Here is a 15,561-nt window from a genome sequence, read left to right as displayed (position 1 = left end):
AACTGTTTTCAGATGTGTGAACATGATTGCTCAAGGGTTTTCTAATCATCAATTAGCCTTCTGAGCCAATGAGCAAACACATTGTACCATTAGAACACTGGAGTGATAGTTGCTTGAAATGGGCCTCTATACACCTATGTAGATATTGCACCAAAAACCAGACATTTGCAGCTAGAATAGTCATTTACCACATTAGCAATGTATAGAGTGTATTTCTTTAAAGTTAAGACTAGTTTAAAGTTATCTTCATTGAAAAGTACAGTGCTTTTCCTTCAAAAATATGGACATTTCAATGTGATCCCAAACTTTTGAACGGTAGTGTGTATATATATATATATATATATATATATATATATATATATATATTTTATCCCACAACCCTGTTTTGTGTATATGTGTGGGTGTATGTGTGTATATAGTATATAAATAAAACAAAGATATACACTCACCGGCCACTTTATTAGGCACACCTGTCCAACTGCTCCTTAACGCAAATTTCTAATCAGCCAATCACATGGCAGCAACTCAATGCATTTAGGCATGTAGACATGGTCAAGACGATCTGCTGCAGTTCAAACCGAGCATCAGACTGGGGAAGAAAGGTGATTTAAGTGACTTTGAACGTGGCATGGTTGTTGGTGCCAGACGGGCTGGTCTGAGTATTTCAGAAACTGCTGATCTACTGGGATTTTCACGCACAACCATCTCTTGGGTTTACAGAGAATGGTCCGAAAAAGAGAAAATATCCAGTGAGCGGCAGTTCTGTGGGCGAAAATGCCTTGTTGATGCCAGAGGTCAGAGGAGAATGGCCAGACTGGTTCGAGCTGATAGAAAGGCAACAGTAACTCAAATAACCACTCATTACAACCGAGGTATGCAGAAGAGCATCTCTGAACGCACAACACGTCGAACCTTGAGGCAGATGGGCTACAGCAGCAGAAGACCACACCGGGTGCCACTCCTGTCAGCTAAGAACAGGAAACTGAGGCTACAATTCGCACAGGCTCACCAAAATTGGACAATAGAAGATTGGAAAAACGTTGCCTGGTCTGATGAGTCTCGATTTCTGCTGCGACATTCAGATGGTAGGGTCAGAATTTGGCGTCAACAACATGAAAGCATGGATCCATCCTGCCTTGTATCAATGGTTCAGGCTGGTGGTGGTGGTGTAATGGTGTGGGGGATATTTTCTTGGCACACTTTGGGCCCCTTAGTACCAATTGAGCATCGTGTCAACGCCACAGCCTACCTGAGTATTGTTGCTGACCATGTCCATCCCTTTATGACCACAGTGTCCCCATCTTCTGATGGCTACTTCCAGCAGGATAACATGCCATGTCATAAAGCTCGAATCATCTCACACTGGTTTCTTGAACATGACAATGAGTTCACTGTACTCAAATGGCCTCCACAGTCACCAGATCTCAATCCAATAGAGCACCTTTGGGATGTGGTGGACCGGGAGATTCGCATCATGGATGTGCAGCCGACAAATCTGCAGCAACTGCGTGATGCTATCATGTCAATATGGACCAAACTCTCTGAGGAATGTTTCCAGTACCTTGTTGAATCTATGCCACGAAGGATTAAGGCAGTTCTGAAGGCAAAAGGGGGTCCAACCCGGTACTAGCAAGGTGTACCTAATAAAGTGGCCAGTGAGTGTATATATCTAGGTGTGATGCACAGACCCATGCACGTGTGTAAAACTGGTTTGGAGGGAGGGGTTACGGGAGGGAAGGAGGAAACAGAGAGAGGGGGTGGATGTTTTTTGTTATGCTCGTTCAAAATCTAGCTACCCTAACTCATTTCTCCAAAGTTACGTATTATTGCTTTAATTTAAAAAGACTTTAACAGACCATAAATGGAAAGTGGATTTAATTCAGACTGGCACAACCATACAAGCTGTTATCACAAGATCGCTTTACAAGGTGTTGGAGAATCTTATTCTCAATGCCAAAAGTGTAAGTCGTTCATTTTTTTCTAAAATCCTCTCCAAGTGTCTCTCATGGCATAACTCACAGTCTCATTGCATTATTTAGCTGCTATCGACATATTGTTTAACACTGGGAGTCATGGTCTCTGAGTCAATTTTTAGAAAAGTATGTATCCTGTTTTCCTTAGAAACGCTGTCAACAAGAAACTGACATGTTGAATTTTAATGACATCCATGAGACTAACATTTTTGGGGGCCCGAATGCTATCAAATCCTAGTGGCTGTTTTGATTATGGTACTTATCATAAAAATCATGAATGAAGAGAATCGTGGTATAAAAGCGCAGATGGGATACTGCACCTTCAAACTAATTCATTACAGCTGAAATGTTTTGCTGCATGGAGGAAAATGACTAAGGTCCTCTTTACACCTGGCATTAACATACGTCTTGGGCACTTGGGCAGTGTTTTCATTTCAGTCTTTGGTTACCACCAGTACTGCTGGTTTTCTATTGAGCCAGGTAGGTAATTAAATTTCTCCAAATCTGAGCTTTTTCACAGACTGGTCTAATTCATGTTACTAAAGCAGGTCATCAGCTCTTAATCACCTTTATTGGATTTAAACTATATTTGATATTTGGTTATTAAAATTTTGTTTAATTTTAAAGGACATGTACTCGAAGGTATTCAGCAACTTTAACCAATGTATTATTGTTCATTGTTAATCAGACATTTGTGCCAGTATTTCAAACCACTACCTTCCCCTTCCTTGTTATGGGAATCAATCCAAACCAAACATGCTTACTATTTTTCTTCATCAGTAGCATTTCCATCTAAAATGTTTGTAAGTGCAACATACCTTGGTTCACTACTAGATAGGTAGCCAACCTAAACAAAGACCTTTAGTTCTCTCTAGCATGAAGAAAATTAGCAACATGAAATAAAGGTCAGACAACTCTATATGAGGTTTGATTCAGACCAAGCCTATGTCCGAAGCATCAAGCATCCAAAGTACTTGCAGTGCTAAGTTTAAAAGGCAGTGAACATCTATTTATGTATTTATCTTTGAATTATGAGCAAGCTTTGCAAGTACAAAAGGATCATCCTTCCAAATGAGTCCAGTTTGGGCTCACTTTAAACAAATATTTATTATTGTATTTCCGTCTTTTGGCTATTGACTATTTCAGCATTACTGAAGGTTTCCTCCTTCACTACAACTCCCTGGGCTATAGTGAAAATTAGCCCACTGTGACAAGTAAATGGAACATGAAGAGAAATCAATAACAGACGGGGTCAGGGTCTCCTTTCTATTCCATTTTCCCAAGTATTACAAATTGACCATTACCCACAACAAAAATGTGTTTGTTTGTTTGTTTGTTTTTTTAGTGATGTTTCATTTGATACCATGATCTGGGAAGTCCCACTCTAACTCCAAGGTATTGAAAAAGACTTCGCCTCGAGAGATGACTATTGTTGAGTCATGAGGTTTTATCAAAGAATTATGAAACATATAGCTTCAACCTGCCTAAGTGCCAAAGGTATTCCACCCCTTTACTTCTCTATTCTCCTTATCTCCCTTGTGCATTCTTTACCCTCTTGACATAAAGGAACATATTTTCCCATCATTTTGTCAATAGGACCCAGATATGAATGAACTGGTGACGCAAGTTATTAAAGGAAGGCAGTGTAGTGATCAGATAAGTGGGGATGATCCCAATAGAGCACTCACAGTTAAAAATGGCTTGTGACAGAAGCTCCAACCCTCCATAGTAGTAGAGGGGTACCTGACTGGGCCCTGACAGCTTCTCCAGCAGCTGGGGCACGGTTGTGGCCTTCTCCTCTCCTTTGTCAAACTCTTCTCTCGCATTCCTCTCCTGCCTATCTCTCTCTTCCTCCAAGTCCACCTGGGCTTGATATTCTGTGAGGAGAAAGATGACAGAAGAGATTTGAAAATGCAGAAGCCAATCTGGGAGGGGGAAAAATGGATCCAGAGCAGCTGAGCATGTTAAGTGCGATTGTACCCCCCATCCTCACTCCCCTGTCCCCAAGAGAAGAGTAATGTGAAAGCATACACAAGTCATCTCTAGATGAACCCTTCCCTCCTCCAGAGGACACTCACAGAGCTGAGGTGAAGAATATGACAGCCTTGATATCACTGAATTTGAACACAATGCTATACAATAGAGTGTAACCAATGGCACTGTAAAGAGAATATAAGGTTTGGTAGAGCTGACACTGATGGAATCAAACCAAGTATTTTTTTCTCTCTTTTTTTAGTTGACCAAAGGAACTGCAAAATCTTAAGGAACTCCACTCAGGACATTCTTAATAAAGGCCAAAAAAGTAAGGTAAAACACTCAGAATCACTCTCTTTGATAACATAAAAAAATACATTGATAGCTCATAACTAATGCAATATTTGATCAATATGAAACAATTTTGTCTTAAAAGATTTTCCCATAATGAATATAATCACTCTCTGAGGAAAAATAAAGATTAAGCTTGGTCAAATGATATGATGAAACCTTACCTTTTTGCTTTGCATAGGGACTGTTGTAACCTTTAATTTGGCAGATTTACAGTGGTAGCGCTCTAAACATTTTTTTAAACTGATTTAGAACAAAGTGACTCTCGTGTAGGGTTTCTAAAAAGAGTAACTGTTTTCAAAAACTCGGATGGTGTGAGATCAGACAAAATGAAGACAATAACATAATTGCTGAAATTATGATTAACTTCAGCTTACCCAACCTATGCCTATTATTTGTGCTTTGTTTCTTTACCTTTGACCATCTGCTCCCTCCCAGGTTCGAGTTTCACTATTTTTTCATAGCAGTTCCTGCTCTTTAAAAAGAAAAAAGGGTTTTGGTTCATCATGCTGGTAATTTGATAGGCTAACAATCCTCACTGATCTCTTCCAGAAACCAGGAAAATCAATTGGATTCTGCCCTCACCATTCTCAGCACAAAAATGTGTTGAAGGCAAATCGAAAAAATTACATAAAATAAATTGTGCACGGTGCAATAGTTTCTATCATACAGAGTCTTTGCCACACATCAAGGTTTTTAAGGAGGCTTGTTTTCCAGTGAGTGGATTGGAATCTATGTTGGATTTCACAAAAGCTTGCTGTGAGACAGAGATATGCATTACTTAAGATCAATAATAGGCCTTCAAAGAAATGCAACATTATTGATGCTCAGAATTTACTATATTTCAGGAAAAAAAAAACTTGGGCATGTTTGTTCCTCAATGTAGGCTTACCCTTTATTCAGTTAGATAAGATGTTGAGTCATTGTTATGTATACAGATGAACTAGTGTAAAAAGGAACAAATAAATGAATAAAACAGAGACACATGATTGGCTGTAATGAGGGATGATTATGCTCACCTCATTATAGTTCCCGAGACCCAGAAATGCTTTGCCCATGTGGAGATAAGCCTTAATGCACCTCTTATTACACTGACCGTGAGACACAAAGTAATGCAAGTGTATGGGTTAGAGTGTTTCAAAAGAAGCACATCTATGTCATGGTGGTTAAATTTTTCCATTTTATTGAGTGCCCATTTATAGATCAACATTACTCATCTGACTCTCCAGGAGACTCCTACAACTTTATATAAGGTAATATAATGTTGAGATGTGATTATTCGAAATCAATTGTTAAAAAAAAGCATATGTGCTTTACAGAGCATATTTAACACAAAAAATAGTGCAAAATATTTTCAATAAAAATTTTTAATATCAGGGGCAAATGAACTCATCATCAATCTCTACACACAGTGTATACTCTAAGAAAAGCAGCACTGCTCATGATCTCCACCCTATTACTGATGTCCAACCAATTTTCCAACTGCTACAACACTAAAACCATAGTTCTCTATGCTCCCAGGACCATAAAAGAATAGTGCCTGAGATGACATCATTATGAATGAGGCGTCAACTGATTGACCCCAGTCCCCAGTCGGGCCTTACCTTCAAGGCCCATTCACAATCACTGATGGCCTCCTTGTACTTTCCCAACTTGATATATGCCTAAGAAAGTTAACAGCATGTAGTCAACAAATGTGATCTCAGAAAGTACAGTATGTGAGTTGAGAACAGAATTATAAGATTGTCATGACCCCAGGTGGCATAAGTGAAGGGGGAAAAAATCCATCAATATAAATTTAATCAATCAAAAATCACTGCAATAAGTTATCATAATTGTGATTGTTTTTCTTTTTTTGGGTTTACCCATAAGCAAATGTGAAAGCCATGTCTCTTATCTACTCTGTAGATGCCCTTGACAAGCTAGTGATAGCAGCTGTATGAGGGCAGCTTTATTTATGGAAGAAGTAAAAGTTTAATGAAACATTTTTGCCACTTGTTTTGGTACACTTTCTATGTATTTTAAATGCTGGGCCAATCTCAACATGGTATCAACCACTACAGGCTTGAGAGCCCATGTTGCCGGCAACTCCACCTCCTTTGTTGTTACTTTGATTCTCAGTCTGAGAAGGAGGTCTTGGTTTAAATCCCTTTTCAAACACATATCTCACTCCACTGTCTCCCATATTCCATGTCCTCACTGTAGAGGCATTTTAAAAATATTAGATGAAAACATTTACTTGTGCTCTGTTAGTGTACAGCTGCTGCACATCTCGTAACTCAGCCAACCCATCACTGTAAAACTTCGCAGCAGTTTCATACTCTTCTCTGGCATAGGCTTCATTCCCCTTGTCTTTGAGTGCTAAAGAAATATACAAAGACACAACAGGAACTGGTATTTTTGTCCCTACAGGGTGGCAAACACAATTAAATGGCGTTTTCATGATGAATCTTGGATAGAAAGATGTTTGCTAACCTTTTGCCTTTTCCTCCTTTGCTCTCCTCTTCTTACTCCTGTCTTCAGCATCTCTCTCCATAATCTTCAAGAAATCCTCTAGAGTCAACAAAACAACTAAAGTGAGTGCTGGATTGTGTGCTGTACTGCTGTATAACAATAATACTACTCTAACTTCCTTTATGAAATTCACTAGATGTGGACTGATCTGTAAAGGCATCAATCAAAATACTTTCCATACAATTAATTGTCATTTCTGATGACTGAAATTAGTCAAAATCCCTTCATTTGACCAAGGAATTTGGGAAACACTTATTGAGAGTCTAGATTGCAGTAATTTGTATGTGTCAAAAGAGTAATTTTTAAACAAGGTTTTAAAAGTAATAACATTCGTTTTCAGGTCAGTGTTGCTGACCGCAATAATCCCCAGAGGCCAGTTAAAACTGCTGACTGCTATGAATAAGAGAAGTTCTTCAAAAGTGAGCCATTACTTTTAGTGCAACAAAATGGAACATAGTTATCACAGCATCAGTAATAAGCATGCAATGATCATGTAGTAAGTATTTATACGAAATCGTGCTGCTTCCTCTGCCTTCAGCACTACTCCCATTTTTGTGGCATTTAAACATCAATTGTAACATTACCATCACAGTCTTACAACCCACACAGAGGTGTAAAAGCATTTTCTAATTGGCTCGCCTACTTTTACAAGGAATGTATTAGATAATTTGATGTTTGTTTCACATTAGAGTTCATTTTAGGTGCCAGTCTGAAGTTATATTTTGGGTAAATTATAAATTAACTAAGTTGATCTATCTTTTCACACTGAACTGAAAGTGTACTTCTAAGTGCAACAATACCTGGGAAAGCATCAAGGGGAGCATTCAATGTCCCTCACTGATCACAAGTTAAAGTTCAGTGTGCTTATTTTCTTTCCCTCTTTGCAAATTATCTCTTGTTGTACTCTGGATTCAAAGAAAACATGTTAGCTGTGAAAGGATTGTTCCCTTGTGTAACAATAGGAACTATTGTTAGGAACCATTGTTTAGTTCCTTGTTTCCACAGAGGTCGTTTATGTTGTTGCACCTTGAATAACGGACCGAGCATGATAAATAACCTTACGTGCCAAAGTTATTATTAAAGTTTATAGCCCAGTGGGGTTGAAACGAGTTGTAAAGTCTCATTAGTAGAAGGAAACAACACACTTTAACACCTTGTAATATTACAAGTTACAAAAAATAGCAAATATATACACTGAAAAAGTCCAAACCTATTGAATAGAATCAAATTAAAACAAGTGCTTTACTGGTGATAGTAATTTTGGAGCATATTTAGAAGCTGATTCACATCTTGGCCAGGCATGGCTAGCCAAAGGAGGGTGCACAGTCACCATCTTACCAACCACAACCAGCCAGCTTCACTGAAAGAGTCAAGCGTCATGTACTTTCAAAGATACTTTGTAAAATTTGTGAAGTTAGTGGTTGGTTTTTGAGCATTTTGATGTGTATTTAGTGAATAAATTGTTGCTATATCATGACATGCAAAATATTTCAACTATGTTGTATTTCCTTTTCCTGCTGAGTGCCGCCCAAGGTAAGTAAACTGCTTTAATACTAGCTCCCACCTGACACCTTAATACAAGTATTACAGGCACTGTTCTCTGCGTGTCCAAACTAATAAAACCAAAGGGATGAATTAGTTATCTATCTATCATGAGTGTACACAAGAGAAGTCTTCTATATTGGCTCCCGATGGCACTTTTTTTTTCACAACCTGTACTGTGTGCATGCTAATGGGCTCCTTTGAGGCTACAGCTTTGGCAAATTTAACGTTCTATGTTAACTTCAGTGCTTCTAAAGTATGATGAGTTGATAAATTCATGCCCTCCTTTAATTTACATTGTTGTTTCTGTGTGCGTGCTGTTTGTGCATCAATCAAATACTCTCTGATGTCTAAATAAACAAATGTTTGACATGAGGAGGCCTGGCAATTTTGATTAAAAGGAGCTGATTTACTATTATTATTATTAGCATTAGCATTTTCAGCTGAGACAGGCTTAGGTGAAAAACTAACAGCAACTGTCAGCTGGTGACATGGTTGAGGCTATTTCAGGACAGCGCAGACCTCTAACAATCAGAAAGACTTACCTGTAGCTCGACTACAAGTGGCGCTTTGCGATCTGCGTGGCACAACTCTAACATTTTACCTGCTCTACAAAGTGTGTCCTGTGTGTGTCATGTTGTTTTGACTGCAAACAATCTTTTTTTAATATACCCACTTTAAATATTTTCCAAAAATCTATCTTGACCCATGTATAGACCTGTTTGTAGAGCTTATAGGCTATTCATTTAGATAGAACCCCAATTCAAAAAAATAAACACTAAATATTTTTTTCAATTGTTCAAAGCCCGTGTGGATAGATATTTTCTCAGGTGAGACAATACAGCAGTAAAAACCAGTATCAACGGTTTTTTTCTTATTATTTCAACAAACTATATGAGGAGGAGCCACCGAAAATGTGTCCGTCAGCCATGAAAAATTGACTCTCAGCAATTTTTTGAGCTTGGATGCAGCCATTGGATGCAAAGCAACACGAAAGCAATGGAGCAGTCGACAGTGGAGCACCTATCATTGCTTTGAAAGGAAACATTCCTTCGATGGCGGCCGCCTGATGGCAGTAGTAAAGCTCAGGGTTATATCGTTGGAGTCAGTGTAGTAAATTAATTGACACGTCCATTGTGGGCTACTAGCGGGACAGCAGTGTGTGTGCGTGTGTGTGTGCGTGCGTGCGTGCGTGCGTGCGTGCGTGTGGGTAAGCAGGGACCCTCTGTGCAAGTAGCCCAACCCAGAAAAATGGCTACCAACTGCCACTGAACTTGGCAGGCATTCAGAAACTAGCCCATCTGCAACATGGCCTCAATTGCTGTTGCTATGCCACGATTTTTAAACCAATAGACAATGCATATAATTAAAAGCCTTTTTGGTTTGCACTCAGTGCAACTTTAAATTTGACATCTAAACAAGCAAGTTTATTTTTATAGCCCTAAATTACAGCGTCAGAGGGCTTTGCATTCATTCAAGCAGTGAAAAACAGATATATAGAAACCTGCTCCACTATAAGTCTTTGGTGATTTGCTCTTTTAAATACAACTACATGGCTATCTTTTTTCAAAGCATCATCTTTAAAGGCATCATCATTTCAAACATTATCTTTCGGGTTGTGGGTCGGGTTAGTTTTAGGTTTATTGTTAAGGGGAACTGAGAGGCTTTGAAAAAATACCTTTGTGACAAAAACAAAAGCTCTTAGAAAATACTACTAGCAAAGAAGATTGACTGATACTGTCCAAGGACTGACATGGTTCATAGACCATTAAGACTGTTAACACCATCCATCCTTAAACCTACTAATCGAACATTTAAGGATAGATGGTGTCGCCCATTGTTGTACTGTACATGCCTGTTTTTAACTGTGAGAATGTAAAGCCTTCTGAGACTGTAACTGTGATTTAGGTCTGAACAAATAAACTTGATTTCACTTAAAAATTCACCGTGGCTGCTGAAACTCAAGTGTAGTGCAATCATATGAAACTGTGTTTTTTTTTTTTTTTTTTTTTTTTTAGTCAGGCTGAACAGTTTTGTGAAATAATACAGGGCAGCATTCAAGGCAAAGCAAAACAGCAGTGAACCAATATTTTTGGACAGTTACAGCTTAACAAAATGTACTCAGTGATTTTACATTTCAACAAAAGCCCTTAATATTTTTATAGAGAAGTTGGGTTGGATTTCAGGGCCAGTCACTAGTCAAAAACTGATACAATGGCTCATACAATTCAATTAACTGTTAAGTTAAGCCGTAGAGGTTCATTTGTAACTTGGCTCACCTGAGCTTACACTTCGAGGAACATTTGGAGGGCCCTGTAAAATGAAAACAAAAACATTCTACAGACTGAAAAAGACTGGATAAGAATACATTACATAAACTAGTGTGTGTGCGTGCGTGCATGCGTGTATAATACAACTCCCTCTCACCCTTTTTCAGGTGGTGTGTGTCTTCCACAAGCTCAGGTCCTCTACCTGAGGCCTGGGAGTTTGCGGGTTCTGTGCAGTATGTTTAGCTATTCCTAGGACCACACTCTTCTGGACAGAAACCTCAGATGTTATATATAGATATATATTTTGAATGTCGCACCTCTCCCTTCCCCATTGGACGTTGTGCACGTGACGTGCATGACAAGGAAGTAAATGGTATGTTCTTTCCAAAGTAGCTTTATTGACAGCTGATGATTGCCTATGGCATGGAACAGGCTTGTTGTTGTGTGCACTCATCAGCTGCTAATGTGTAGCTGATGAGTGTGCGACGCACAAAACAAGCTTGTACTGCTATGTATTAAAAGCTTTTTTCCTACATCTATATTGTTATTCTGCTCCTCATTTGTTGAGCGCTTTTATCAACATCATTGACAGTTTTAGAAAAAAATGCCATATATATATATATATCTCCAGACTGACAAGTAGGTGCTTTCTTACCAACCAGACATTGTGGTGGTCGACAAGGAACAGAAGACAGCAGACAGCACTAGTGATCAATGTAGCAATCCTGGGCGACAGCCAACATCAGGAAGGAAGAGCTTGAGAAGCTAGAGGAATACCAAGGACTGAGGGAAGAACTAGATCGGTGTGGAAGGTGAAATCCACAGTAATTCTAGTGGTAATAGGAGCACTAGGGGCTGTAACCCCCAAACTAGGGGAGTGACTCCGGCAGATTCCAGGAACAACATCTGAGGTCTCGGTCCAGAAGAGTGCAGTCCTAGGAACAGCTAAGATACTGAGCAGAACCTTCAAACTCCCAGACCTGTAATAGAGGACTCGAGCTTGAGGAAGACACACACCACCAGAAAAAGGGTGAAAGGGAGATTTATAGATAGATGGATAAAGTGTGTGTGTGTGTGTGTGTGTGTGTGTGTGTGTGTGTGTGTGTGTGTGTGTGTGTGTGTGTGTGTGAGAGAGTTGGTATGTTTGTGTTTATCTTCTGTGAACGTGTCTTTATCTCTGAGGAAAGATCAATGTTGGTATATTTGTGTATATCTTCTGTGTGCATGCATTTACCTCTGAGGAAGTGGGCAGCGGTGGTGGAGGGTTTGTGTTGATCTTCGTCTTGTTGATTTTTGTCCTGCATGGTTCATCTGCCTCACGGACAGCAACAAACCGATCTGCTTCCTCCACCGCTCTCTGCTGCACCTCAGTGTCAGGCGATTTTAAATCTTTCACCAGTTCACCTGTGTCCACCAAGGGAAATTAAAATTACTATACTTATTCTCCTATTTTGCGCCGCAGTCAGTCTTGACCATAGTAAATTATGAATAATGTAAATTATGTCAAATTGAATGTCATTTCAAGTTCCACAGACTTAGCCGGCAGGACCCAGACGATATAGCTCATCACGGACGCTGCTTGCATTACCGATATTGCCAAACGAAATGGCAGACATTTAACGCGTCCAAACTTTAGTATGTGAACTGCAAACATCTAAATAAACACATATTTATGAAATGTGAATATAGGACATAGAGCTGTTTTGTTTTGGGTTTTTTTTTTATCTCCCGGTTTGGTTTCCAATTCCGGCTGGCGCAGTGAGGTCTGCGTTTCGGAACATCACACATATTAACCATTACTTACTTATTTTGTCGACATTCCTCAAAAAACTGTCGAAGTCTACGAGTTTGTCCATCCCGATGCTTCACCCGACGTCAGCAAAGGAAAGGTTTACGTCTGCTAGTTCGTCCGGAGCGTTACCTTTACTTTGCTCATTGTTAGGCCAGCTACCCAATGCCCCAGTGACTCTTTAGCGTTTCAGGTCGCCATGGTAACCTTGTCACTGCTCGTTGAGCGTGTCCCGGTACTTCCTAGGAGACGGTGGTGATATTTTTCTTCAAGGAATCCGAAGGAATAAAACGGACTTTCATCTAAGTTTTACTTCCCCATCTTTGTGAACTTTAAATGGCTGTCGCGGGGCTTCTGATAACGCTGTCATGGGGACAAACAGCTTCCCCCCCCCCCCCATGACAGTAAAAGTGACCATGTTCAGCTGGACTTTTCCTGCTGTTTTCATGCAAATTAGATATGCCTCCATTCTTGCACCATATGCTGTGGGCTCGGTATTCATGTCTGGCATGTATGGCTCAAAGAAAGACCCACTTTTCCACTGAACTTGTCACCTTTTGTATGTTTCCCTCGATGACAGGACATTCTAGGCAAGTGTAAGTCTCCCAGCTGTTATTTCTCTCAGCAGTCAGCTTCATGGTCAACACTGCCTCCCTATGGCTAAGTGCAGCAAAATGAAGCGACTCAACAGTTTCATGTTGGCAACGTGAAATTATTGAGTGGAAATGAAATGAGTATGTATGTTGTTGTGCTGTCATCCGTGTTACAGGCTCTGAAGACAGAGTCATATTTTTTAGATATCAAAACTGTATTTCTTCCGACAACAGATGATGGTGCAAAACAGCTTTGGTTAAGAATACCATCACACTATACGGAAGAATCACTTTTGGATGTGATGCAATTAATTAGATGATTTAAACAACACAGATGTGTGGCTACTGCTTGTAAATTCCCTCTGATAAGATACCACATTACACCTTTCCCACCTCCCCCCACCTACCATCAGCCACCCCCAGTTCACCTGACAAAACCTGATAGTTTTGATGGTTTCCTCTACTGGAAACTGTCAGGATTTTTCTAATGGTCTTTGGATGTTTTTATGTTTCAGCAGGGTATCAGTCTCCAGAAGTCAGTTTTGTAGTAGAATTGAAGATTTGGTGAACCGCTTGAGGAAATCCTTGGACCGGTTGTGTAAATGCTATGACGTCACGCAGGCTCAGCACACCATCCCTTTCAGTTTGCAATGCATTATTAACAAGTGCAAGCTGTCCAAGTGGAAACTGCTCTCAGTAAAAATTCAGAACAGACAATTCAACAATAGAAACGCTTAACAGTTTGTTTCAAATATATTGAGGCATCCCTGCGGGTCCGTCAAATGAACTACCCAGCATGCCACAGGGCAAGACTGTTCTCAGTGGTTGTGCTCCAAAACCTGACTGCCACAATGCGGGTTTGTGCCGGTTGGGTGTGATTTTCACACCATTTAAAATTGCTCTTTAAAAATCCATTTAAAAATAGTATTGTGGCGGACACTAGGGGCTATGCCTCTCACCCAGCAGGGTTGTGAGCTGGGGGCGTGGTTTACGTTCCCGGGCTCTCTGGTGCGAGGTTGTTCCTGTTGCAGTTTGGTTTTGGAGCTGAGGAATAAAGTTCAAACTCGCCTTCGTCTCCTGTGTTTTTCCTCATCCTGCCACAGTATACACTTTTTTTTAAAAGATCCTATGTTGCTATTGTGACACAATAAGTCGTGTGTATGTCATGAAACAGAATAATTCCTAATTTATTTAAGTTAGGTTTTCTATGTGGTTATGGGGAAAAGAAGTGCTCATCCTAGTTAAAATTGAAGGTACGAGTTTAATTAGTCATGGCGTCACAGTTGGGCAGGAAAACCAATAATTAGCCAATAGGTGGCAGTATCGCTACGTGAGCAGCGTGTGTAGGGGGGGGAGTCAAAGCGAAGTCTCGCGTGAGTTCGTCACAAAATGAGCTTCTCGGTGTCCAAGATGGAACCTGAAAACGCTGTGTAGCGATTGGGACACTAAATACATATTCTTGCATTTTGCAGGTAAGCTGGCGAAGTTATTTAGGTGTTCTGGGATAGGGAAATGTTTCGTGACACTGTGTTAGTTTCTGTATGTGTTTATTTGTGACCGTTTTACCTGTGTATGCTTAGGTAGTTAGCAGCTAATGCGGGGTTCATGGCTGCCATTGCAGAAGCGCGGGGTGGGAGTCTGAACAATGAGACTTCGTGTGAGGGAGCCCCGCCCCCGTTGCTCGTATTTCGTATGACTGTTTATTAAGAAACTAGAAGAACCCCGCTACAATGTAGCGGTTTGGTTATCCACCCGTCTAAATCTGTGGAGTTGGAGTGGTCCCCCCCCCCAAATGCTCAGAATCATCTGAAATGCCTAGAAAAGTGGTTTTTAGCCATTTCACTTGCCCAATTGCAATGAGGTGCTGCTTGCTGTTTGCTCAGGGTTGGCTGAAGAGGACGCCGAGGCAGGAGATGGAGACCGACGCAATGTGTCAAAGACAGTACACTGGTTAATTTGTACACCGTGTAGGCGAAGTTATTGTGCCAACCCTTCCACACTTTAGACCGCCGCTTGCTCTGGTCCATGATGGCACACATTTAACTATCCGAGGTGGAAACTATAGAAGCTGCAGGCCGCCACCACGGAAACTGAGACTAACTTTAGCGCGAGTGAACCGATAGGCAGAATCGAAATTTGAATTTCTTAACGATTCCTTTGGAATCGGAATTTTGAAACCAGTTCTCGATGCCCACCCTTAGCGTACTTTTAGTATACCTCTTTTAAACTGAAAATACTCAACTGCACTTTTATTTGACTTTTCATGTACTTGCAAAAGGTAAACTTGAAAGAAGTATACTTCTGGAGGTAAATGTAACGTTTACATTTTAGGTTTTTTTTTTACATACCTTTTTTGAGTATACTTTTAGTGTTTGAATAAGTCAACTAAAAGTACAAATTTTTGTGCCAGCAGTATACAGGTATACCTTTACTTAACTTGATGTATACTTACAAGTATGCTTCCATAAACTAAAAAGTGGGCCAATTTAGTCCTGGAGAGTAACGTAGCAGTGTACTTAAAAGTAGATTTTTGGTTCCCTAAAGTTAGTATACTT

The 15,561-nt window shown here is 40.1% G+C and overlaps 1 protein-coding gene across 1 annotated transcript in view; it reads right to left on the bottom strand.

The window, feature by feature from the left end:
- ttc12 (tetratricopeptide repeat domain 12) overlaps positions 1 to 12,514 on the bottom strand; it is a 51,011-nt gene extending 38,497 nt beyond the window's left edge. Inside the window, exons 1-9 of the mRNA XM_056284083.1 lie at positions 12,429 to 12,514; positions 11,859 to 12,028; positions 11,159 to 11,173; positions 6,774 to 6,849; positions 6,538 to 6,659; positions 5,903 to 5,962; positions 5,318 to 5,389; positions 4,713 to 4,773; positions 3,662 to 3,850 (exon numbers count right to left, since the gene is read on the bottom strand). Of these exons, the coding sequence (XP_056140058.1) occupies positions 3,662 to 3,850; positions 4,713 to 4,773; positions 5,318 to 5,389; positions 5,903 to 5,962; positions 6,538 to 6,659; positions 6,774 to 6,849; positions 11,159 to 11,173; positions 11,859 to 12,028; positions 12,429 to 12,480 (817 nt within the window). The 5' untranslated portion in view covers positions 12,481 to 12,514. The remainder of the gene's footprint in view (positions 1 to 3,661; positions 3,851 to 4,712; positions 4,774 to 5,317; positions 5,390 to 5,902; positions 5,963 to 6,537; positions 6,660 to 6,773; positions 6,850 to 11,158; positions 11,174 to 11,858; positions 12,029 to 12,428) is intronic.
- Positions 12,515 to 15,561: the final 3,047 nt, after the last annotated feature.

This window comes from Lampris incognitus, chromosome 7 (genome assembly GCF_029633865.1).
Source record: "Lampris incognitus isolate fLamInc1 chromosome 7, fLamInc1.hap2, whole genome shotgun sequence".
NCBI lineage: Eukaryota > Metazoa > Chordata > Actinopteri > Lampriformes > Lampridae > Lampris > Lampris incognitus.
The sequence above is the reverse complement of the archived record's forward strand: the minus strand, read 5'-3'. Positions and strand labels throughout refer to the sequence as shown.